General features: G+C 38.3%; 3 protein-coding genes across 9 annotated transcripts in view; 2 read left to right on the forward strand and 1 right to left on the reverse strand.

Moving 5' to 3' along the window:
• Positions 1–6,143: 6,143 nt before the first annotated feature.
• LOC115583864 (E3 ubiquitin-protein ligase DTX3L-like) lies at positions 6,144–12,096 on the forward strand. Of its 2 annotated transcripts, XM_030421077.1 has the most exons (9): positions 6,144–6,209; positions 6,522–6,577; positions 6,922–7,047; positions 9,393–9,533; positions 9,622–9,648; positions 9,908–10,021; positions 10,093–11,277; positions 11,372–11,589; positions 11,698–12,096. In XM_030421077.1, the coding sequence occupies exons 3-9, from the start codon at positions 6,943–6,945 to the stop codon at positions 11,765–11,767; spliced, it is 1,860 nt and encodes a 619-aa protein (XP_030276937.1). In that variant the 5' UTR covers positions 6,144–6,209; positions 6,522–6,577; positions 6,922–6,942; the 3' UTR covers positions 11,768–12,096. The 2 variants fall into 2 exon arrangements, with proteins under 2 accessions (XP_030276937.1, XP_030276938.1); XM_030421078.1 differs by having other exon boundaries at positions 6,167–6,577.
• Positions 12,097–14,229: 2,133 nt separating this feature from the next.
• Positions 14,230–23,634, forward strand: LOC115583862 (uncharacterized). 3 transcript variants are annotated; one of them, XM_030421071.1, is made up of 12 exons: positions 14,230–14,344; positions 14,901–15,087; positions 15,244–15,407; positions 15,482–15,976; positions 16,130–16,171; positions 16,763–16,961; positions 18,028–18,188; positions 18,267–18,383; positions 18,461–19,165; positions 22,412–22,822; positions 22,934–23,151; positions 23,247–23,634. In XM_030421071.1, exons 1-12 carry the CDS (start codon positions 14,312–14,314, stop codon positions 23,314–23,316), a joined length of 2,802 nt encoding a protein of 933 aa, XP_030276931.1. In that variant the 5' UTR covers positions 14,230–14,311; the 3' UTR covers positions 23,317–23,634. The 3 variants fall into 3 exon arrangements, with proteins under 3 accessions (XP_030276931.1, XP_030276932.1, XP_030276933.1); XM_030421072.1 differs by having other exon boundaries at positions 18,327–18,383; XM_030421073.1 differs by lacking the exons at positions 14,901–15,087; positions 15,244–15,407 and having other exon boundaries at positions 14,260–14,344.
• Positions 23,635–23,703: 69 nt separating this feature from the next.
• Positions 23,704–24,204, reverse strand: part of LOC115583861 (low-density lipoprotein receptor-related protein 1-like) — a 98,991-nt gene continuing 98,490 nt past the window's right edge. For all 4 annotated transcript variants that reach the window (XM_030421067.1, XM_030421066.1, XM_030421069.1 and 1 more), the window contains one exon: positions 23,704–24,204. This exon is cut by the window's right edge and continues 1,432 nt beyond it. The gene's annotated coding sequence lies outside the window, so the exon portion shown is untranslated.

Here is a 24,204-nt window from a genome sequence, read left to right on the forward strand (position 1 = left end):
TCTGTATCACAAAAGATATTACAAATTTTTCTGTAGAGATAACAATCTCAAAACGATTGTCAGATAACACCTCCGCTAACTCTTCTTATGGTCAAACTCTCCGACCATCATGCAAACTACAGTACAATGTGGTGCAACGATTAATAAGCAATCATATCAGACATACCGCCGGTCGACACTCTGGCTGCACATTTTTGGATTTTTTGTTTTATGAGCTGCTTACATTGGACGTTATTTTATATTTCACAGCACTTTGCCACATTTGTGTTTGAAATTGCTTTCAAAGATATTTTTGAGACGTGTATTTGTTACACTGTACAAAAAATATATAAATAAATCATGGTATGTGTTTATGATAGCCTATATATGTATTTGCAAAGTTTATGACACATTGAACGGTTACTGTTTGTTGACAGATGTAGATTTTGCACATGTTTTAGCTATTGCAGGTTTTTTTTCTGCATATTTTTGTTAACAGTTCTGTGCTTTGCTTATGTTTTTTTCACTCTCTGTTTAACTGTTTGGTTGAGTGCATTATTGTGTTGCTAGGAGGATATTAATAATTATAAAGGTATGCTCAACTGTAGATGAGAAGATCAAGCTACGAATAAACTACATTTGAAATGAATGTAAATTGCAAATCATAGTCAAAATGTAGAAATGAGTGCTGACAGATTTGTCCACAATGATCATGATATTTCTTTCATTTAATCAAAAAAAGGTAAAAAACAAAAAACAAAACATAAAGCTTGTCAGAGGTTTTCTTGATATTTGCAGAGTCAGCAGTGGTGGAAGAAGATCTTTTACTTAAGTACTAAAACCAGCGTAGACATATTCTGTTTCTGTGCGTTACATTCAAAATGTTACATGAAAAGTATGAGCAGCCAAATATGCTTAAAGTACCAAAAAAAGTACTCATTACAGATAATCACCCATAATATAACAGTGTATTTGTTTTATGATTACATTGAATTATTGATGCATTCATGTGAAAACATCACTTTAATGTTGCAGCTGGTAATGGTGGGTCTCATTTTAACAGCTTTATATACAGCTGGGTCTCTCCATATATAATAATACATCACAACTTATTTTGATCAGGTAAGTGCAAAGGGAGGAGCTAAAGGGGCACCTGCCCCTTTGTCCCTGATGTCCAAAGTGCTCTTTTCTTAAGGTGTATCTTTTTGTGTTTTTGTTTTTTGTTGTTTGTTGTTATTTTCCCTTAATACAGGCTGTGTGTGTGTGTGTGTGTTTGAGAAATATAGGCCACATATGTTCAAGAATCTAAAAATGCACACAGCTTTTGCTCAATCTAGTATGTTGATACAAAGCTGCTACCAGTAGTGTATCTGTATCAGTAGTGTAACTGTGCAAAGCTGCCTCGTAAAGAGAGATGACACAGGAGCAAACAAATGTTTTACATTTTGGTTTGAAAAATTAATTTTTGATCGACTAATCAATTAATGATTTCACCTTCAAGTCCGCCCCTTTAAACTTTGAGCACGTGCCCCTCAGATGGTCTCTGCCAGCTCTTATTTTTATTATATTCGTCGAAGTGTGTTATGTATCTCTGTATTCCTGGGAATTATGGAGGACCAAACCTGACATAAGTATAAATAAATAATTAAATAAATGCATAAATACATAAATAAATAAATAAATGCTGAAATAAATAAATAAATGTATAAATAAAAAAATGCATAAATAGATGAATAAATAAATAAATGCTGAAATAAATAAATGTATAAATAAATAAATAAAAGTATAAATAAAAGAATAAATGCTTTTTATTTATTTCTACATTTCTGTTGACCTACATGTATTTATTTCTGTATTTCTGTTCACCTACATGTATTTATTTCTGTATTTCTGTTCACCTACATTTATTTATTTCTGTATTTCTGTATTTCTGTTCACCTACATATATTTATTTCTGTATTTCTGTGTCCATATGTAAATGAGGAGGTAGGAGGTCCTAACCACAGTCAAGAGCATGATTGGTCAAATCGGAGAGTCAGACAAAAGCAAACGATTCCTGATCTCAAGCCTCGCTCTCTGTAACGTTGTCAAACAGCTCCAGTTAGCGTAATGGCCTCGACCAGTGTGACAGGTTAACTGGCGTTCATTTTAACTTGCGAGGGTCCCAGATGTGCTGGTGGTGTGGTTTGAGAATCCTGTCTGGAGAGCCATGTCCGCTAACCAGGAAAAACATTCTGCTCATCGCTCCAAGTCATCGTTTTGACGTGGCTTGAACACTTCTATCCACACGGAGAAGCCAGGGCTGCGACTTGCAAACCACTGCTAGACGAGCGCTACAGAGCACAAATCGTCCAAAAGTGCATGTTGTCGGTCTCATATCTTTGTCGTGAATCTCTGTACTCTCAAACAACTCATGTGTGGAACAGTATTAAGCATTTGTTCACGCCGAGCGGCTCGAGAGTGGCGTGGACACCGCTGTTAGCAGTTAGCTGTTAGCTTTTAGCTGCTCGCTGTAGCGCTAAGAGCGTAGTGTCCAGGTTAACTGTTGACACATGTTACCACCGAGAGTGAGATACATGTCTGGGCTTTCCTATGAACCATTGTCGCTACTGGTGTTTGTATCACAGGTTGATCTGGACGTCTCACGATTTGCCACAGCTGATTGACCTCACGCTGAGCTCGGGCTGGATGTCAATGTACTCTGCAGACTGTTTGACCAGCAGGCTGTATGACAGTGTACAGTTTTCACACTGACTTAGCTTCAGCTTAATAACGATGTATGCGGCTCGGAACGATGGCTTTAAGCGACCATTTGCACAGTGCGGAATGAAAAATGCCCAATGGTAACCGGTGTCACAAGGTAACCTGGACGCTGCGCTACAGCGAGCAGCTAACAGCTAACATAAGAGCTAAAGGGGGTCTCCACTCCGCTCTCGAGCTGCTCGGCGTGAACAAATGCCTCAGCCTGTTCCACCCATGAGTTATTTGAGAGTACAGACATTCACAACAAAGATATGAGACCGACAACATGCACTTTTGGACAATTTGTGCTCTGTAGCTCTCGTCTAGAATACACTTATACATGACTTGGAGTGATGAGCAGAATGTTTTTCCTGGTTAGCGGACATGGCTGAGGATACCTCTCTCTCCAGACGGGATTCTCAAACCACACCACCAGCACACCTGGGACCCTCGCAAGTTAAAATGAACGCCAGTCAAATTCATAACTAAACCAGAGCTACATGAACAAATATCAACAACTGCAGCTAACAGTTAGCTGAGCGGGCTTGCTGGTAGCCAGCAACATTCCTGTACAGTGTACAGGAATCAGCGCTGCTAGTAAGGCAGAAGTAGTAGACCCTCATCGAGCACACTCCTGTAACCAGTCATGCTCTTGACTGAGGTTAGGACCTCCTACCTCCTCATTTACATATGGACACAGAAATACAGAAATAAATATATGTAGGTGAACAGAAATACAGAAATACAGAAATAAATAAATGTAGGGGAACAGAAATACAGAAATAAATACATGTAGGTGAACAGAAATGTAGAAATAAATAAAAAGCATTTATTCTTTTATTTATACTTTTATTTATTTATTTATACATTTATTTATTTATTCATTTATTTATTTATTTATACATGTGTTTATTTATTTCAGCATTTATTTATTTATTTATGTGTTTATTTATGCATTTATGCATTTATTTATTTATTTTCTTTATACTTATGTCAGGTTTGGTCCTCCATAGAGGATAGGTGTCCTTCTCCTGTGTGGTGGGGGAGGCGCTGTTTCCCTGGTGCCTTGCCCATTTTTGCTTTCCAGGTTAGGTCCAATCCAGGTGCACATGGTTGGGTCTGATTGCCTGGTAGAGTATTTAGGGAGAATATTCCAGAGGGGTGTACTGCGAAGCCAGTTAAGTGGGTTAGCGAGGTATGTTGAGTCTAAAGCCAGGCTTTCCTGTACTACAAAGGTGGCTCTCTTTTAACCCGGCTAGATCACCATGGTAACTTATGCTTAGCCCATAACCTGGTCCCGTCCAGGTTATGTTCAGAGTTTTAACTTAAAATCGGCTATAAAAGCGCCGCTGTTTCACTGTGTGACTCATTCGGAGATGGCGTCACCATTCATTTAGAACCCGGTGGACCTGGGAGCAAGAATAATTCGGGCAGCACTGCGACGTGAGCGGCTTCTTCGAGATCGCGCTGATCCGCTGGCATTTCCTGATGAAATTCTCTATGAGCGATACAGATTTTCAGCCGAGGTAATACGGTACATTTGCTCACTTATTGAGCCGAGTGTCAGGAATGCCACTGGAAGAAGCTGTGCGCTCACTGTCGGGCAAACTGTTTGTGTAGCCCTTCGTTTTTTTTGCCACGGGAACCTACTTACATTCAGTTGGTGATGCAGAAAATCTGAGCAAGAACACACACTGACAAAATGATGGGGCAGCTTGGCTACATACCACTTTGAATGATGTTTTTGTATTTGGCTCTAACTTGCTGCCATGTCCGACTGCTGCTTCCACATCTTAATAACATGCAATATGAAATATTAATTAGGCCAACCTAGTATTTATTTGTCACAGATAATGAGTAAAGTTAACTATTTCTTTGATGTGGCCATGAATAAACTGATGAACTGATCAATGTTTCACCCGTTGTAGGGCAGTGTACGCCCAAACACAAATCTTACAGGCTTGAGCTATTTTCACTGTCAAAAAGGTCTTTATTGTCATTGTACAGGGACAGTAGCTACATTTGCTTGTTCATCCCGACACACTAATGCAAAAAAAACCCCAAAACACTGAACATTTATAGCCTACGCACACTCAGCCTCGCTTTCAATAAAACACACACGCGCATTCTATAACTGAGATCAGTAAAATGTGAAAACAATGTAGACATCATTCAAAAATGAAAAAAGATAGTTGTTGCTTCAGTGTATTTATTTTTTTTCTAAGGACTTAATATAATATTGATCATAATATTAATCATTGTTAACTTACGCATTTACACGGTCAGCAGTTTTCTGCCAGCAGCCCTCCCTCGCTCTGTTGGCGGCGACAGTGTTACTTTCTGATGGTTTCTTTGAATTCTTCATAGCCTTTGCATAATAAGAATCTGCTCATCTTGAGTAAAATATGTGGCCCGGGTTCGATCCATTTTCGCACGGAAGTAGAATAATATGACGTCAAACGCCCCCTTTTATGTGAACGCGCGCAGAGCACAAAGCAGAGAACCGGACTTGACAAATTAAGTTGATAACCACCGTCGCAGTACCGTTTAACTCTGATTGGGGACTCGGGGCTTTGTTGAGCTGCATCATGAGCACAAAGCCTGGCTATGTTGAGCCCCCTTCGCAGTACAGGCATCAGAGCCGCCGCTCTCTCTCCCTCCCTGCCTGTGATGACAACTGCCAACAGTTCTTCTTATTTATTTCTTGTTAGTTTGCACATTCTCAATGCAACAGTCCATATCACACTACACATAGCTGCCACTTATACTGATCCTTAGTTTCTTTGTAACGTAGGGCCCTACTTTTAATAAATATATTGAAATGGTTTAACTGTGTAGTCTCCCCTTTGTTGTGGTCTGCCGTGAGCCAGGTGGTCATAACAAATGGGGGCTCGTCCGGAACATTGGTAAGGTTGTCAGTAACTTACTAATGCCTGTATAGTTCGGTAGTACTTTTGCTAGGAGACTCTCAGTGTTTGGTTAGTTTGCTTGATTGCTTAAGGAGGACTGGTGGCCGCTTTCCTTTTTCCATAACCCGTACCTGGGTACCGGTTATGATCCGGATGGTGTGTAGCCTGGGTTACTGTTGTCGCCTACCTTCTAAGCGCGTGGTTTCGATACCATGAGCTACGTGAACCCCCGTGGTAGGAGTAGAAGCGCTTAGTTTGTTTTCGGTTTTTTTTTCTTTTTTGTGTGTTTTTTTTCAGTAACTAAAGCTGTCATACAGGCGAAATGTAGCTAGAAAACATTGAAATTGTACTTAATTACAGGACTTGAGTAAAAAATCTTGCAACGCTGTTTTTTCCCAACACCATCACACCGCACTTATCACCTAATAATAACTATTATTATGTATTATCAGTGAACAAACTGCAGCTGCATCTGTGATGGTGTGAGCCTTTAGTGTGACGTCACGTGTCCCGCAGCGCTTGAGTACTTTCAGTTTGATGTGACAGTTTGAAGCAGCTGAAGCCGAACACCAGGTGGAGGTCAGTCGTACATACGTTCATATTTTACGGGCTGTATGTTTTTAGACAAAATGTGTGTGGCATAATTTTGTGTTGAAATGAAATCACTTACCAAGCGAAGTCAAAGCCTGTAAAAGTTTGCATTAGCTTGCCATAACCGGAAGTGGAGTCGAGCGACAATGTTTGTTTTTAACGTGTCGACAAATGAAATATAATTTATGAGTTTATAAATACACCGAAATAAGGAGCTGTTAGATGTTTGAACTGACAGTCTGACCACAACAAACGCTGCTGTCATTAATGTCACAGATATTTGCTTTGTCTCCTCAACAGTGACGTGGCAGAGGAATTTCTTTTCTATTTCCAACACTTTTAGACAATAAAAACAAGTGAGTTTGGGTCAAACCTGTCTGCATGATTGTCTTTACAGAGTACGTTAACGTGTACATTTGAAATTTAAAGCTTAAGTCAAGTTCAAAACAAAGACTTTGCTTGTTCCAAATACTCAGCCAGTTGCTTTCTGTTGTACTGACACTGTCCTCTGAGGTCAGTCTGTTTTATTATGATGCTGCATTACAACTCTGTTAGCAGCAGCACAGTATAAAACGCTGATGTAATTAATGAAATGTTAGTTTGGCAAAGAAAAACATTTATAAATAAAACAACAAAAAACTGTGTCATAATCATATATACTGAGTGACTTCAATTTTTATTCTGTTTTGAAACCAACCAGCAAGGACAACATCAATGCGCCATGGGAAACGTCTTGAGTCCAGAAGAGGACAACGTCATCAATCCCCTCCCATCTGCTGGACAGTTTCCACTGGAGAATCAAAACACATCAGTGAACATGTCAACTGTGAGTATCTCTGTCATCTAAGTTTGCAAACTACAGCTGACATTTAAACATTATGAAAAACAAGTGTTGAATCAGAACCAGAAATACTTTATTGGTCCGAGAGGGGAAATTTCTTGCGTAACAGCTGCTCCCATTTAAAAGTGTTGGAAAATATGCAGAAAAATAAAAACTATGTATGTGAATTAGGGATGTCCCGATCAGGTTTGTTTCTACCCCGATCCGAGTCCTGAAATATTTAGTAAATGCCGATACCAAGTTCCGATCCGATACTTAGCCTTAACTAATATTTTCCTGGATAATACAGCTGCATTAAGAAAAAAAGTACCTGCATCCAAGCTGTTCCTTAATATGATTTTTTATTTTGTTGAAACAAAGTATATACTCTCATTTGTCTCTCTCTTATTCCGCATTATGCTATCGCAATATTGGCCTACCACTTTCTTTGCCTTAGCAGGTGAGTCTGTGATGCTGCGGTGTGACAGCAAATCGTCATGTAAAGCCAGCTGACGTGTGGAATTGTATGCGTGACGCAGCCCACGCTTGGTACCTACATATCATCATTGCTTTTAAGTTTTTAAACTCCAGATGACGAAGAGAACCCTGATCCTCTACCACAGAGATGAGCTGGTTATCCAGAGCGATTAATTTAATTACCTTCTCTGTAATATTTTATCGTACCAAATTTGTAGTAATCAATGCAGCTCTTTTGTTGCCCCCCTGCACAGCGGCCAGATTGCAGATGTTACATGTTGGCGTTGGACTGCTTTCACATTTTAATTTAAAATATTTCCACACTGCAGACATTTTATCCATAGGTTTGCCAGAGTAACGTTACGCACGTGTCTGCTTTTTGCCACAAATTGTGCTCTGACATAAAAGGAAAAAATCGAACTTAGGTCCACGTTCATAATTGCCGGTCACGATCATTAAAAAAATGCCCATATCGCCCTGATCCCCATCCTGCAGATCGGCTTGGGACATCCCTAATAAGAATACAAAAAATTTAATTGAAATATAAGAAATGTACATTCTACTAGTACACAGTGTAATACATAATACTACAGTTGAAATATGGGTTATTGCACATTATTTGTCATGATTATTGCACATTATTTGGATTGTCAACTCAGTACATTACACAAAAGAGAGAAACAAAGCGTCCAGAGTGTCTGACACTCAGAGCGAGGAGTGGCTGGAATGATTTCCTGTGGTGCTCTATGGTGCATCTTTGTGGGATCAGTCTAGTATTGAATGTACTCCTGTGGCCGACCACTATGTCATGGAGGGGATGGGAGCCATTGTCCAAGATGACATGCAACTTGGACAGCATCCTCCTCTCTGCCACCACCGTCAGAGAGTCAAGCTCCACCCCCACAACGTCACTGGCCTTGCGGATCAGTCTGTTCAGTCTTTTGGCATCTGCTACCCTCAGCCTGCTGCCCCAGCACACAACAGCATAGAGTATAGCACTGGCCACCACAGACTCATAATACATCCTGAGCATAGTCCGGCAGATGTTGAAGGACCTCAGCCGTCTCAGAAAATAGAGACGACTTTGATATGTCCTGTACAGGGCATTTGTGTTTATCTAATTCAGGTCATTATCAATGTGGAACATCCAGATACTTATAATCCTCCACAATGTCCACACTGACCCCCTGGATGGAAACAGGGGTCAATGGCACCTTGGTCCTCCTCAGGTTCACAACCAGTTCCTTTGTATTTGGCACATTGAGCTGTAGAGGGGTCCAAGAGTGGTTTGACCAAGGGCTGGAGCTGCTCCAAGAGGAGTTTCTCCAGGGTCTTCATGATGTGGTAGGTCGGTGCCACAGGTCTGTAGGTTGGAGCCACAGGGACGTAGCGTCTTCGGCACAGGGACAAGGCAGGACGTGTTCCACATCACAGGGACACTGTGTAGACTCAGGCTCATGCTGACGACATGGTGAAGTACTCCACATAGCTGGAGGGCACAGGCTTTGAGCACCCTGAGGCTGTAATTTCTAGGTGATTAAACTGTAATAAAAACATAATTCAGTGTTACATATTCAATTTCTGCCCCCTAATCCCCCTTCAACCAGTCTTATGCAAGTCCAGTGTTTGATTTTAAAACTAGTGCAGACTATGGAAGGACAGATCATGCTTGTCCCAAATATTGTCAGCCAGTTGCTCTCTCTTGTTCTGACACTGTCCTCTTAGGTCATAGTTTTTTTTCTATTCTCATACTGCATAGCAATTCCGTTATCAACACTGTTTTAAACCTTAATGTATTTAAAGACTTGGAAAATAATTCCACCTACACTGTCATACACATTTATACTGAATGAGGTCTTTCTGTTTTGAAACAGGACCAGATGAGCCAACATCAAGATGCCAGTGTAAAGTCCTTTAATGCAACACAGAGCAACTCAATATATCCTGACGCTTCTGCTGGACAGGTTGCACAGGTGACTCAAGACTCACTGAACACTCGCAGGGGAACAGCAGTTGTGAGTAGCTAAATTCAGTAACTGTCAGGATTTCCAAGTATTAATAGTTGTCTTTATTTATTTGAATAATCTGTCTTTCCTCATACAGGGCTCTGCACAGCCTCCAACATCTGAGGTGGGTGTTTTTGTGAGTGTGAATGTGTTTGTGAGTTCAATTACACAAATCTTTCCAGCCAGGGTGGTGATAGTCCAGGGTTTGTTAAAAGTTAAAAGAGTTTGCACACACTGGTAGAGTGCTACCAATGCTTCCTCCATCTGTGTCAGAGCCACAACATGTAAGTGCTGTGTAGTAAAGAAGTGCAAATGAATCACATTAAATTTCATTTTATAAATGATTTTTTTGATTTCATCAATTCATTAATATTTCTCTCCAGGCTGAAGGACAACTTGGGGAACAAAGTCACATGATTACATCTACTAATATCCTGAAGCCCACAGACAATGCTTCATTGAACCTTCCTTCTTCATCTGTGTCAGAGCGACGACATGTATGTACTGTGAAGTAAATTAGCAAGAATTAATGTTTTTTAGTAAAGTAATACATTGTTATTTTATCCAGGACCAAGAGCTACCAATGGAACAAAATGGTTCCAGCAGTTCAGCCGCAGTATCTACAAGAGAAGAGAAGACATGTCCTTGTATTCTCCCAGTGGTCCACTTCTGGTACATGAGCCACATCTTCAAGGAGGACATTAAACGCATCGAGAGAGAGCATGGAGTTAAAATGAATACGGAAGTGAATGTGAGCTTCGTAGGAGACCAAAAAGAAGCTCTCTCCGAGTTCACTGACCTCGTTCAGAAGCGTTTAAGTGATTTTGATGGTTCAGTTACTCCTCTCAAGTTCCTAGATACAGAAGAGCTCAAGGATGCACTGAAAATGATCCAGAGACCTGAGCACAAGCTTCTGGTTGCTCTTTCTTCTGAAGAAATGACCATATATGGGCCAAAACCAATTCCAACTGTCATCAGCAAGTCCTTAAATGCAGCACAGACATCCTCAGCAAATACCTACAATTCTGCTGCAGAGTCTCAAGTCACATCCCTGAACGTTGGCATGAGCATCACAGACCATCTTGTAAATAATGGACTGACCATACAGGAGAGCCACTGGAAGCTGATGACTACTTCCTTCAGTGATGAGGTAGATAAGATTAAAAAAAAGTTCAGTGTGGACTTTAAGGATTTAGGCGTCCATCATGGCAAAGTCAATGTCAAAGCTCATTATAAAAGATCTGGAGGAAATTCTTCAATGGAGAGCCATGCTGTCAGAGCTCTTCTTCATCTGTGCCAGAAGATCGCCACATCACCCAAGAACATCACCCAGCACCAAGGTGCCACAGGGTTCAGTGGCTCCACGAAGAATTCAAGCACTACGTCAGAGGGGGCCTCCAGTGGACCTGTGGTCAACAACCAATCAGAATACAGCACTTGCAAAACTGAAGATTCCATAGGAGAGGGAGCAACAGCAGGAGACAATGAAGATGAAGAATGTCCTATATGCAAAGATACCTTTAAGAACAGGAAACAACTCAAGTGTAAACATGAGTTTTGTGAGGAATGCCTGGAACAGTCAAAGAAACACATGGGACCAGTGTGTCCTGTATGCAAAGATGTCTTTGGTGTGATAGAGGGAATTCAGCCAGATGGAACAATGTCATCGTATAAAAGTGACCTATCCCTCCCTGGATTCGAAGACTGTGGCACTATAGTCATCGACTATTATCTTCCAAGTGGAGAACAAACAGTAAATATCTTAATTTAAATATTTGAAGACTTTTGTAAGTTATTTTCAGACATGTTTGTCAATTATGTATTTAACTTACTCTCTTTCTTTGTAGGAAAGGCATCCAAATCCTGGACAACGTTATGATGGTACAAGCAGAACAGCATATCTGCCAGACAACAAAGAGGGTAAAGAAGTGCTGCATCTGTTACAGAAAGCATTTAACCAGAAGCTCATTTTCACTGTTGGGACGTCCACAACAACTGGGATAGAGAACCAGGTGACCTGGAACGACATTCACCACAAGACCTCAAGGACTGGAGGACCACAGAGGTACTGCAGTGAAATCTAAGTTTTTTTTTTTTGTTTTTTTAAAAAAAAACCTCTTTGTTGATGCCAAAACTTCTTCAGTCAAGTTTAAAACGTTATCTGTTTCCACAGTTTTGGGTATCCTGACCCTGACTACCTGAGAAGAGTCAGAGATGAGCTGAAGGCTAAAGGCATCGAGTGAAGACTTTGATACAAAGATGCTGAGGAGAGCTGTTTTAACACAAAAAAATCAAGAAGATCATTAAAAACAAACAATCACAGATTATTGAATTATATTCTGTCTCTCATGGTCATCAGTAAGGGTTGTTTTGAGGTGCACCAAATATTACGGTTTAGCCACATATAATAGCTTCATCTATTAAGTATAACGTTCTTTGATGAAGGATTTTCTCAATTTTTTGTTGATTGATAAGTTGTCAGTTTATAACAGTATACAAATAAAAATTGCATTTATAAATGTATCTTCAACTGTCTACAGTCTGTATAAGTCTAATGAATTATTAAACTGACCTACACTGACTCATCACAGTATTCTTCACTATATCAGCATGTCCTCTGTATCATATATTCTTATATTCTTTGTTTGTTTGTTACTTTGAAAAGTATTTATGAAACACTTTCTGTTTTCCAAGAGACTGTCTGAGTGTGTTGACTCCATGAAGTCCATGCATTGTGTATTACAAAAGTTATGTTTAATTTTTCTTTAAACATAACAATCTGAAAACAATTCTAAAAATGTAAAGTAAGCTAAATAAACAAATGTTATTGTAGTTGTGTTAAATACTAGTGTTACTTTAAATATGCATTAAGATGAGCCTGACAGATTTCTGACAGAAACAGTATTTGGGGACTGAGCATAAAAACATTTCAGATAATGGCGCGCAGGTGGTCGAGTGGTTAGAGCGCATGCCATAGACGCAGCCGATTCCGGCCGGAGGTCCTTTGCTGCATGTCACATCCCCCTCTCTCTCCCATATTTCCTATCTGTCTACTGCTTAATAAAGGTGTCTATGCCAAAAAAAACCCATTTCAGATAACACCTCACTAACTTTTCTTATGGGCAAACCCTCCGACCATCATGCAAACTACAGTAAAATGTGCTGCAACAATTTTATAAACAATCACATCAGAGACGCAGCGTTGGTTGACACTCTGGCTGCACATATTTGGATCTGGTTTATGAGCCGCTTACATTGGAGTTATTTTAGATTTCACAGCACTTTGATACATTTGTGTTTGTAATTGCTTTCAAAGATATTTTTATTAGACATGTATTTGTCACACTGAACATAGAAATTACAAATAAATCATGGCATGTATTTATGATAAATATGTATTTGCAAAGTTAATGACACATGTGATGCTGTTTATTATATTATACTATTTTTTTACCTAAGTACTAAAACTAGTGTATATAAATTCTGTTTCAGTGTGTTGAATTCAAAATGTTACATGAAAAGCTAAGGGGGAACCTGCCCCTTTGTCCCTGATGTCCAAAGTGCCCTTTTGTCAAGGTGTTGTTTTGTTTTTCATAGTTCTGTTAGATAGATAGTTGGAGAAAGAATAACATCCTTTGTGATCAAATGTGTTCCGTTGCTTTTTTTTTTGTCTTTTCCCTTTAATTAGTCTTTTAATTGTACCAAGCATTACTTATATATTTGAGAAATATAGGCCACAAATGTTCAAGAATCCCAAAGGATGTGAAATGCAATACTAAATCTAAAATTCTGACATAAAGCTGCTTAAGATAGATCACTCTGTTTCCAGTGTATCTTTTCTATCCTTTGTTGTTTTGTTTTTTATGTTGTTTTTATGTTTCTCATATTTTCTTGTATGAATCATGAAGTTTCATTCCGCCGTGCAAAGCTGCCTCATAAAGAGAGGGGATTGAAACAAAGAGAAATTACGCTGAAGCCAACACATGTTTTATATTTTTGTTTGAAAAATTAATATACTTTTGATTGACTGATCAATTAATCATTTCATCTCTAGGTCTATGTGCCCTTTTAACTTTGAGCACCTGCCCCTCTGATGGTCTTTGCACAGCCTTGATTTTTATCATATTAGTGACAGTGACAGTAAAGTTGTCATACAGGCTGAATGAAGTGAAGTCAACCCTGAAATGGACGTATGTAAAGTCGAAAACAAATTTGACTTAATTACAGAAGTTGAGTAAAACAAATCTTGCAAGTCTGTGTATCCCAACACCATCACACTGACAATAACTGCACTTATTACCACTTAATAATAACTATTATATACTTATTACCAGTAAAAAAGACCGCAGCCTCATCTGTGGTGGGGTGAGCCTTCAGTGTGACGTCACATGTCCCGCAGAGCTCGAGTACTTTCAGTTTGATGTGTCAGTTTGAAGCAGCTGAAGCCGAACACCTGGTGGAGGTCAGTCGTACGTCCATATTTTACGTGCTGTATGTTTTAACAAGACATAATATCTGTGGCATAATTTTGTGTTGAAATGAAATCACTAACCAAGCGAAGTCAAAGCCTGTAAAAGTTTGCATTAGCTTGTCGTAACCGGAAGTGGAGTCGAGCGACAGCATTTGTTTTTTACGTGTCGACATATGAAATAACATTTATGAGTTTAAGAGATACACCAAAATCAACAGTTGTGTGATGTTTTGAACTGACAGTCTGACTACAACAAACGCTGCTGTCATTTATGTCGCAGATATTTGATTTGTATTAAAGGAAGGAGACGCTCAACATGTCGGGCCATGACGCAGATGAGGACTCAGAGGTGAGTAGAGGAGTTTAGTCAAGTCAGTAAATCAGAGTTGAACATTAAAACAGTATGAAGACAGCTGTAAACAAAAGCTCTGTTATTGATATTAATACAGTATGTGAATATTCACAGTGACCATGTACAAAAAGTAGCCTTCTGTGTAAAACTGTTTTTGGTTTAAAAGGAATTACTGTGTCCTTTCTTACACCATATAGTTTTATAATGCCCCTCCAACATGTCAGAAAAAGTATGCTGAGGTAGCTATTAGTGTGTGTGTGCGTGTGTGTGTGTGTGTGAATGTCTGCCTCCATGTTCACTAACAGATTTCCCTTCATTCAGTCTGGTGCTCGTTCAGCGTTTGAATATAAAACTGGTGCAGAGTGAAACTGAATTGTTTTATCATTTACAAGACATGAGCAGGCTATTTCTACAATTCTACATTGATTAATAAAACGTTTTTTTGCAACCAGATGTGTAAGATAAATGGCATGGAGTATGTTTTGCTACCTTGTTTAGTAATACAGTGACATTAACTGTGACATGTGCTCTGGCTCTGTTGATTTTATCACAGAACAAAGATGAAGTTCGAGCCACTCTCTCCGTCCAGTGGTCAGATGATGATAAACTGCAGAAAAAAAGATCAACGCTGCAGAAAGTTCTTCAGACTTTGGTCAGCAAAATCAAATTTAATGGAAACTGCGATGTTTTAAATGTCTCAGAAGATGGAAGAGCTGAGATTAGGATTAAACCGGCTGCAGGTGCAGTATGAATGTTTGAATCTTTAATTTAGAATGAAATTGCACATCGGTCACCATGCTCTACCTGTATTAATATTGGTTTTGCACTTTAGTTTCATGTTCTTCAGAGGGCATTCTTTTGGAAGCAAATTCATTTTGTGATTTCTTGTTTTAAAGCTCTGTTTGAGCTTCAGCAAATGAGTGCACAACTACTGAAGGGCAAAGATGGGAAAACAGTGACAATAATGTCTGTTAGTCTGAAACCGCCAGAGCCGGATCGACCTACACCATTAAACGCTTCAGAGAAAATTCTGTCTTCACCTGTGTCAGAGCCACAAAATGTAAGTGCTGAGTAGTTAAGTGTAAATTAATCATATTAAATTTGACTTAATCAATTAATTTTATTTCTCTCTAGGTGGATAGACAACTGGGGGAACAAAGAAATGACATAACCTCATTCACTTGTGATATCCCAATGCTTCACTACTGGTATGTGAACCATGCCTACAAGAGGGAAATTGAACGTATAGAGAAGGAGAGTGGAGGTAAAATCATGGCAGAAATGAAGCTGACATTTGAGCCACACCAGAAGGATGGAAATCCAAACTTTGCTTTCTCTGAGTTCACTAACCTTGTCCAGAAGTGCTCAGCTGAATCCAGGGGCTTCACTTTTCCTCTTGGGGAAGTGAATCCGGAAGGGTTGAAGGACACAATAAAAATCATCCAGAGACCTGAGAACAAGCTTTGGATTGCTCTGTCCTCTGAAGACATGACCGTATTAGGGCCAAGAGAAAGTCAAAATGCCATCAGAAAGTCCTTAAATGCAGCACAAAAAACAGTAACAATTACCCACACCCCTGCTGGAAGATTTACACAGACGTCTCAGAAAACATCACTGAAAACAGCATTTGTGAGTAACTGCATCATCCAAATGTGAACAGCAGATGAACAGTGTGAAAATCAATTGATATATGTTTTTCATATTAGTATTTTGATATTCACAGTGAGAATTATTTGATGCAGTTGTCTTCTTCATGTTAATATCCTGTCTAAACACATATAGGGTTCTGAGCATCCTTCAACATCTCATGATCAGTGTGCAGAGGTAGGTATTTGTGAGCTTTTGTGTGCTGACGAGGTGTGGGTAAACAAATGTGTCCACACAAGAATCGTGATTCTTATCTTCCACGATTCAGAATCTATTCAAAATAGTCAAAAACAGATCTAGAGGGTTGGCAGTAGGGGTGTGAATCTTTTGCAATCTCATAATTAGATTTCAGTTCTTGGTTATCTGATTCAATTCAGAATCAATTTTCAATCCAAAACAATTGATCGATTATTGATTAACGATTGAGTGAATAGAAAAGGAGGTACTATCTTTTGTTCCAGTTAATTGTGTGTAAACCATTAATTGGGGTCCCTAACCTTCTGAAATACAATATGACAAACAACTGGAAATTAAGATGAACAATCTGCAGCCTTTTTATTTTTATAAAAAGTAAACAGCAATAATTAATGATATAATTAGTTTGGTAGCATTCATGCATGTATATGGATAACACAATAAGGGGATGTGCTCTGCTGTCTTATTAATATGACACTTTTAGATTCTATGTATATCTATGTATTTTGTGGTTTCTTGCTTCATAATATGGTGACATTAACTGTAATATGTACTCCCATGATTTTATCACAGAACGAAGATGAAGTTCAAGTCCTTCTCTCCGTCAAGTGGTCAGCGGATGTTCAGCCACAGAAACGTAAAATGGAGCTGCAGAAACTTCTTCAGACTTGGGACAATAATCATGATAGAGCACGGAACAAAGCTAAAGAATACACAGTTTTGAATGTCTTAGAAGATGGGAGAGCTGTGATAAAGATTAAACCCCCTCCAGGTGCAGTATGATTTAATTTTTAAGCAAAAATCTAATCGCATTACCAACATTATGTTGTACAGAAGCCCTAAACGTCCATGCGTTCATTTATTTCATTTCCTCCGTTTTCCCGTGATAACGAGTTAATTTCCTCCGTTTTCCCGAGATAACGGAATAATTTTCTTGAGATCTCGTGATAATGAAACTTTGTTTTCCCGAGATAACGATATAATCAAATCGAGATCTCCAGAAAACAAAACGATAGTGTAGTAGTATATTAAATCATTGCAGGAAACATCATTCATTGCGTCACATATATTTTCAATCAAGGCCTGACACAGGCTAACATAGCATTATGCCTTGCTATTATAGATAATATTCACATGAATGTGCGTAATCTAAGAAGACGGTTAGCAAGGCTTCAGCTATATCGGTGGCGCAATCTAAGTGGGCCTGATGTCGTTGTAGCCTCACCGCTGAATGATGGTCAGACTCTCTAACTGATGGTCCAAAGTGTTTATTACAGGAACCTTGTACACTCGAACACACCTTCAGACACACAGTAAATCATTTCATCACGTTCAGCAAATATCATGCAGGCACACTTCAAAAACGCACACACACAATTCACAAGAACACAGATGTTCTCGGATCGCAGCGAGACGCTTTCAAAATAAAAGTCCCACATTTAGTGTCTAATATAATTAATGAAATAATAACCTGGCTTCAAAGAATATCAGATAACTAAATGAAAACAATATGTTCTTATTAACAATTATCACATTAAAGGTCATTTACAGTCGTTACACTAACTGACTGACTCACACACACACACAAATACACACACACACACACCTTATTATATAGTTATCTCGGGAAAACAAAGTTTCGTTATCTCGAGATCTCGACAAAAATTATCTCGGGAAAACGGAGGAAATAAAATGTATGAATGCATGGCCGTTTAGGGCTTCCGTAATGTTGACTCTAATACACTTCTTATTGATATTTAAGCTACATCCTTTGTTAATCTGGGTTTCATTTTGTTGTTTTGGAGGCAAATAAATTTAGTCTTTGTGTTCTTATAAAGCTGTGAGTGAGCTTCAGAAACTGAGTGGGCAGACACTGAAGGGGAAAGATGGGAAAACAGTGATGATATCATCTATCAGTCTGACTCTGCCAGAGCTGGGGATAAAAACACCAGACAATGCTTCAATGAACTTTCCTTCATCTGTGTCAGAGCCACAACATGTAAGTTCTGTGTAGTTCAGAAGTTCAAAATGATCACATCAAATTTGATTTTAGTGATTCAGTCATATTTCTCTCTAGGTAAAAGAACAACTCAGGGAACAAAGTCACATAATTACATCTATTTCTAATGTGCCGAAGCCCACAGAGAATGCTTCAGTGAACCTTCCTTCTTCATCTGTGTCAGAGCAACAACATGTATGTACTGTGAAGTAAATTAACTTAACTGAATATTGATGTTTTTTAGTAAATTAATACATCGTTTTTTTATCCAGGACCAAGAGCTACTAGTGAAACAAAATGGTTCCAGTAGTTCAGCTGCAGTATCTACAAGAGAGAAGACTTGTGTTCTCCCAGTGGTCCACTTCTGGTACATGAGCCACATCTTCAAGGAGGACATTAAACGCTTCGAGAGAGAGCATGGAGTTAAAATGAATGCGGAAGTGAATGTGACCTTTGTAGGAAACCAAAAAGATGAAGGCCTGAAAGAAGCTCACTCTGCATTCATTGACCTTCTTCAGAAGCGTTTAAGTGATTTTTATGGCTCAGTTACTCTTCTCAAGTCACTAGATACAGAAGAGTTCCAGGACGCACTGAAAATGATCCAGAGACCTGAGCACAAGCTTCTGGTTGCTCTTTCTTCTGAAGAAATGACCATATATGGGCCAAGACCAATTTCAACTGCCATCAGCAAGTCCTTAAATGCAGCACAGACATCCTCAGCAAATACCTACAACTCTGCTGCAAAGTCTCAAGTCACATCCCTGAAAAAGTTTGGTGTGGACAGTAAGGATTCAGGCATACATCAAGGCAAAGTCAATGTCACATCATCCAAGAATGTCATCCAACACCAAGGTGCCACAAGGTTTAGTGTCTCCACACAACAATCAAGCTGTGTTTATCCATCAGAGGGGGCCTCGAGTGGACCTGTGGTCAACATCCAGTCAGGATACAGCACTTGTAACACTGAAGCCAAGGAGGTAGGTTTGGTTTTGATATTGGTAGGAAAGGAGGACATCACAGATATTGAAATGCAAAGCGTTTATTAAGCGCACCCTGCTGGGCAGTTTCTAGGTGTCTGCTGGGATCAGAAGGGCAGAAATAAAGAGAGGAGTGCAAATACACAAGTTACATTACCACTTTCACAAGTCTAAATTAACCACGCTCAGAACAAATTAGACTACAGGGCCATAAGCGAACAGCAGAGCTCACCGGTCAGCACCATAGAAGGTTTATTCTTTATTTTTTTAAATTTCATTTTGGTCACCATGAATATACAGGCATCAATGTTTTATTCATCATCTGAATATGGTGACAAGATCTAAATATTGTGAAAGCCAAGACTTTGTTTATTTAAATCAAGACCCATTCCTGCCTTGTTAGTATAACACTAAGCCTTTATTCATTATCTTAGGGAGACAGAGCGGGGGGTAGAATTCTGAGAAGGATGCAGTTGATAATTGTTTGCTGCTAGCTTTTATCATCACGCCTTTACAAGTCTCAAGAAATATACAAGAAATATATTTATTGTCTGAATCTGGTAATAAGAGTTTAATATTCTGAGAGCCAAGACTTTTTAAAATTAAACAACATTTATGTTGACATAAATCCATGTTTCATTTGCCATTGTGACATCACACTGATTTTGATAAAGCATGTCACAAATTTAGTTAGGAAGTTAGGAAGAAAACGCAAAGCCAGTCCTATTAGTGATACTGGTTTTAGTAGGTGGGCCTAGTAGAGAACAAGATCTGTTAACTGTTTGTGTACCACATTATTGCTGGGGACAATTTATTACTCACTGGATATTGGTGGGAACATGTCCCTAGCCTCCCTACCCAATCCTACGTCCCTGACTGAAGCTTCCACAGTAGAAGGAGCAACAGCAGGAGACAGCAAAGAAGAAAATTGTAGTATATACAAAGATGCAAGTATTTAAAGCAGAAAATGCTTAAAGTACCAAAAGAGAACTTATTACAGAGAATCACCCATGATACAACAGTGTATGTGTGTTAAAGCTGCTGGGTATCTTCATATATAATAATACATTAGAATTCATTTTTTTATTATATCATTAACAGAATTTGTATATCATTTGTTCTTTTAATGTTTGATTGGGAAACCAACATTGGAAAATGAAAACAATTGGTAATTTAATTATTCGTTTATTAATCTGACACCGAAAAAACAAATAATGGTTAGTTTTTTCGTATTTTTATTTAACGCTCAGATAATTTTTCTCTTCTCACATGTACATTAAAGTTTCACAAATCTGAGTCTCTAGAGTCTCCTCATTGTGGATAGATTTACCTAGTCTAGGTGTTATAGCGGTTTTTGATCTGGACCTGGTCTCATGTGGTCTAGACATAAAAAACAGCTTTAGAATGGACAATAAAAAAATTATAAAAGTCAGGATTATCAAACCCTGTGATGTCCCCTATCATACTGGAGCATTAGTTTCTTGGGAGTTTTTAATACTGAGCAGGTAGAACCACAGCAAATACATGGGAATAGAAATAAGACTGAAAATCAGTTTACCATGAGCAAGGGAAATGAGAAGAATTAAGAGTTAAAATGATCAAGTTAAAATAATCAATTGATTTGGATTTTAAACCAATCTCAGACCGTGTCATTGTATAATTCATTGTCCCATAAGTTTTTCAGTCCTTGAATCATTTATTCATTTCCCGATTTTGGTTTCCTAATTGAATATCAAAAGCACAAAAGATACATGGATTCTGCGTAGCGCCAATATTTTCAGTTTCACGTATCCGTTTGAAGCAATAGACTGTTGAAGCCTAAAGCCCGGTTGAGGTCAATTTTATGCATGATAAATTCATAGTTTACTTGCTGTATGTTTTTAGACATAATGTTTCTAGCATAATCTTGTGTTGAAATTTGAGGAATTATAAAAATATAGTGTTAAGTAAAAACCTGAGTTTATAAATACACCAAAATAAATAAGACATCTGAACTGACAGTCTGACTACACGAAACGCTGTTTTAATTTATGTCGAAGATATTTGTGATGTCTGAAAGGAAGGAGATGGACAAAGCTTCAGACTATGACACAGCTGAGCCCATTGAGTAGAGTAACTGTTATCAGCAAACTGAAGTTGAACATTAAAAAAATATGAAAGGCAGCTGTAAAGTGTGTGTGTGTATATATCTGCTTATGTGCTTAATTACAGATATAACTTCAGCCATTTTGGTGCAAGTGTGTAATTTTAAAAAAGGTTTTTTGTTGAGTGTATGTTAAAGTAAGAGTATAAAAGTGAAGGCACAGGCTCCCAGTAAATACTATGTTTGTACTCAGCCTGTTGCTCTCTGTTGTATCCTCTGAGGTTATAGTCTGTTGTGTTATCATACTGCACAGCTACATTATTAACACTATTTAAATTATAAAATAATGTAATTAAAGATGTGAGTATAGTTACAACAAAACATCACTTCCAATGTCGTAATCTTTAATACTGAATGACATCTTTTTTTCTGTTTTGAAACCAACAATATATATAACAACATCAATATGCCACTGGAAACTTCTTTTATCCAGAACCGAACAACTTACCAAATCCCTACACTTCTGCTGGAAAGTTCCCACAGACACAATACCAAACAGTGAACATGCCAACTTTGAGTAGATATTTTGTCCAAGTATGCACACTATAGCTGGCATTTAAACTTTATGAAAAACAAGTTGTGTGTGTGTGTGTGTGTGTGTGTGTGTGTGTGTGTGTGTGTGTGTGTGTGTACACACACATGTTCAGTAACAGATATCACTTTAACCATTCTTGTGAAAATTTCTGTGTTAAATTTAAAACTTGTGTAGCTTGTGGTGACAGTGACAGTGGTAAAGTGATTTCTTTCCATTTTCAACACATTTAGACACTGAAATGAGTTAATGTGAAATTTAGGTCTGTATGTTTCTATTTACAGTGTATGTGAAAGTGGAAGTATGAAATTTAAAGCTTAAGTCAAATTCAAAACAAAGACTTTGCTTGTTCCAAATAATCTCAGCCAGCTGCCTTCTGCTGTACCAAGGCTGTCCTCTTAGGTCATAGTCTGTTTTATTATTGTGCTCCATAGCAACACCAGTAGCAGCACAGTATAAAACTCTAATGTTATTAAATAAATGGTAGTTTGTTTTAAAAAAAATGCTGCTTCCAACATCATAATCATAAATATACTTAATTACATCTTTTTTCTGTTTTGAAACTGACCAGAAAGGACAACATCAATTTGCTATGGGAAACTCCTTTTATCCAGCACAGAACAACTTGCCATATCCCAACACTTCTGCTGGACAGTTTCTACAGACAAACCCATCAGCGAACATGCCAACTGTTAGTAGCTCTGCAGTGGACAACGAAGATGAAGAATGTCCTATGTGCAAAGATACCTTTATCAACAAGAAACAGCTCAAGTGTAAACATGAGTTTTGTGAGGAATGCCTGGAACAGTCAAAGAAACACATGGGACCAGTGTGTCCTGTATGCAAAGATGTCTTTGGTGTGATAGAGGGAACTCAGCCAGATGGAACAATGTCATCGTATAAAAGAACCCCATCTCTCCCTGGATTCGAAGACTGTGGCACTATAGTCATCGACTACTATATTCCAAGTGGAAAACAAACGGTAAATATCTTAATTTAATTATCTGAAGACATTTTGTCAATTTTGTTATTTGGAAAATATTTTCTGAAATGTTTGTCAATTATGTCTTCAACTTACTCTCTCTCTTTGTAGGAAAGGCATCCAAATCCTGGACAACGTTATCATGGTACAAGCAGAACAGCATATCTGCCAGACAACAAAGAGGGTAAAGAAGTGCTGCGTCTGTTAAGGAGAGCATTTAACCAGAAGCTTATTTTCACTGTTGGGACGTCCACAACAACTGGGATAGAGAACCAGGTGACCTGGAACGACATTCACCACAAGACCTCAAGGACTGGAGGACCACAGAGGTACAGAAAAAGTTTTTTTAATATATTTTTTTGAAGACAGATCTTTGTTGATGTCAAATGTTCAGTTAAGCCTTATATACTACATGTTTCCAAAGGTTTGGGTATCCTGACCCTGACTACCTGAGAAGAGTCAGAGATGAGCTGATGGCTAAAGGCATCGAGTGAAGACTTTGATACAAAGATGCTGAGGAGAGCTGTTTTATCAAAAAAAAAATAAATCAAGAAGATCATTGTAAAAAATCACTGAAAAACACTGATCTTGTATTGTTGGGTGTCTCTCTTCTTCTCTTTCAGTTTTTCATGTCAGTAACGGTTTATCAAAGAGTTTACAGGGTAGGAACATGAAGTTTTCTACCATTTGGTTTGATTTATTATATTTTTCAACTTTTAACAGAATAGTCATGACATTTGTATCCCTGAAGTAAACTTTATATCTACAGTAGAAATGATCTGATTAACTGTTAATAAATGATTGAACCAACCCACACTGACTCATCACCGTATTCTTCACTTCATCAGCACGTTACAAACAAAACACAAAACACTGGCTTGTTTTCTGTACAGTTTTTTCAAAATTTTATTTATAACAATTTCTGTTATTTAGTTTGTAAAGTACTCCAGCAAAAATTAAACATTATTCTCTTTCCAGAAGAAAGTCTGAGCCTCCATGCATCGTGTACTATAAAAGCTATGTGTCATTTTTCATCAAAAAACAAAACAAAAAAGACTAATCAAAAAACAATTCTGAAAATGCATGTATGATTTTGCAAAAATGTTCTTTAGGTAAAATGATTGTACTTCTCTCTCAATTAAAGACAAAACATATACAACAGCATAAAATAACACTTGCTGACAGGTAAGCAAAATAAAAACTTGTTATTGTAGTTACATTAAAGATTGGTGTTACTTTTCACATGCATTAAGATATGGCTGACACATTTTCTGACAGAAGCAGCATTTTGGGACAGAGGCTGAGCGTAAGGACGTGTCAGAGCGACCAGAATGGTAGCATTAGCAGCAGCAGGGCACAGAGGAGAGTGAGAGATCAGAAAG

The sequence above is a fragment of the Sparus aurata genome, chromosome 6, assembly GCF_900880675.1.
Source record: "Sparus aurata chromosome 6, fSpaAur1.1, whole genome shotgun sequence".
Taxonomy (NCBI): domain Eukaryota; kingdom Metazoa; phylum Chordata; class Actinopteri; order Spariformes; family Sparidae; genus Sparus; species Sparus aurata.

Bases quoted from the DNA above. Each gene is read 5' to 3' on its own strand.
- LOC115583864 (XM_030421077.1), top strand. From the start codon at position 6,943: ATGGGAAACGTCTTGAGTCCAGAAGAGGACAACGTCATCAATCCCCTC. The intron at 11,278-11,371 runs GTAAATATCTTA...CTTTCTTTGTAG, and splicing joins TTCCAAGTGGAGAACAAACA to GAAAGGCATCCAAATCCTGG. The intron at 11,590-11,697 runs GTACTGCAGTGA...CTGTTTCCACAG, and splicing joins AGGACTGGAGGACCACAGAG to TTTTGGGTATCCTGACCCTG.
- LOC115583862 (XM_030421071.1), top strand. From the start codon at position 14,312: ATGTCGGGCCATGACGCAGATGAGGACTCAGAG. The intron at 16,172-16,762 runs GTAGGTATTTGT...ATTTTATCACAG, and splicing joins CTCATGATCAGTGTGCAGAG to AACGAAGATGAAGTTCAAGT. The intron at 16,962-18,027 runs GTGCAGTATGAT...GTTCTTATAAAG, and splicing joins AAAGATTAAACCCCCTCCAG to CTGTGAGTGAGCTTCAGAAA.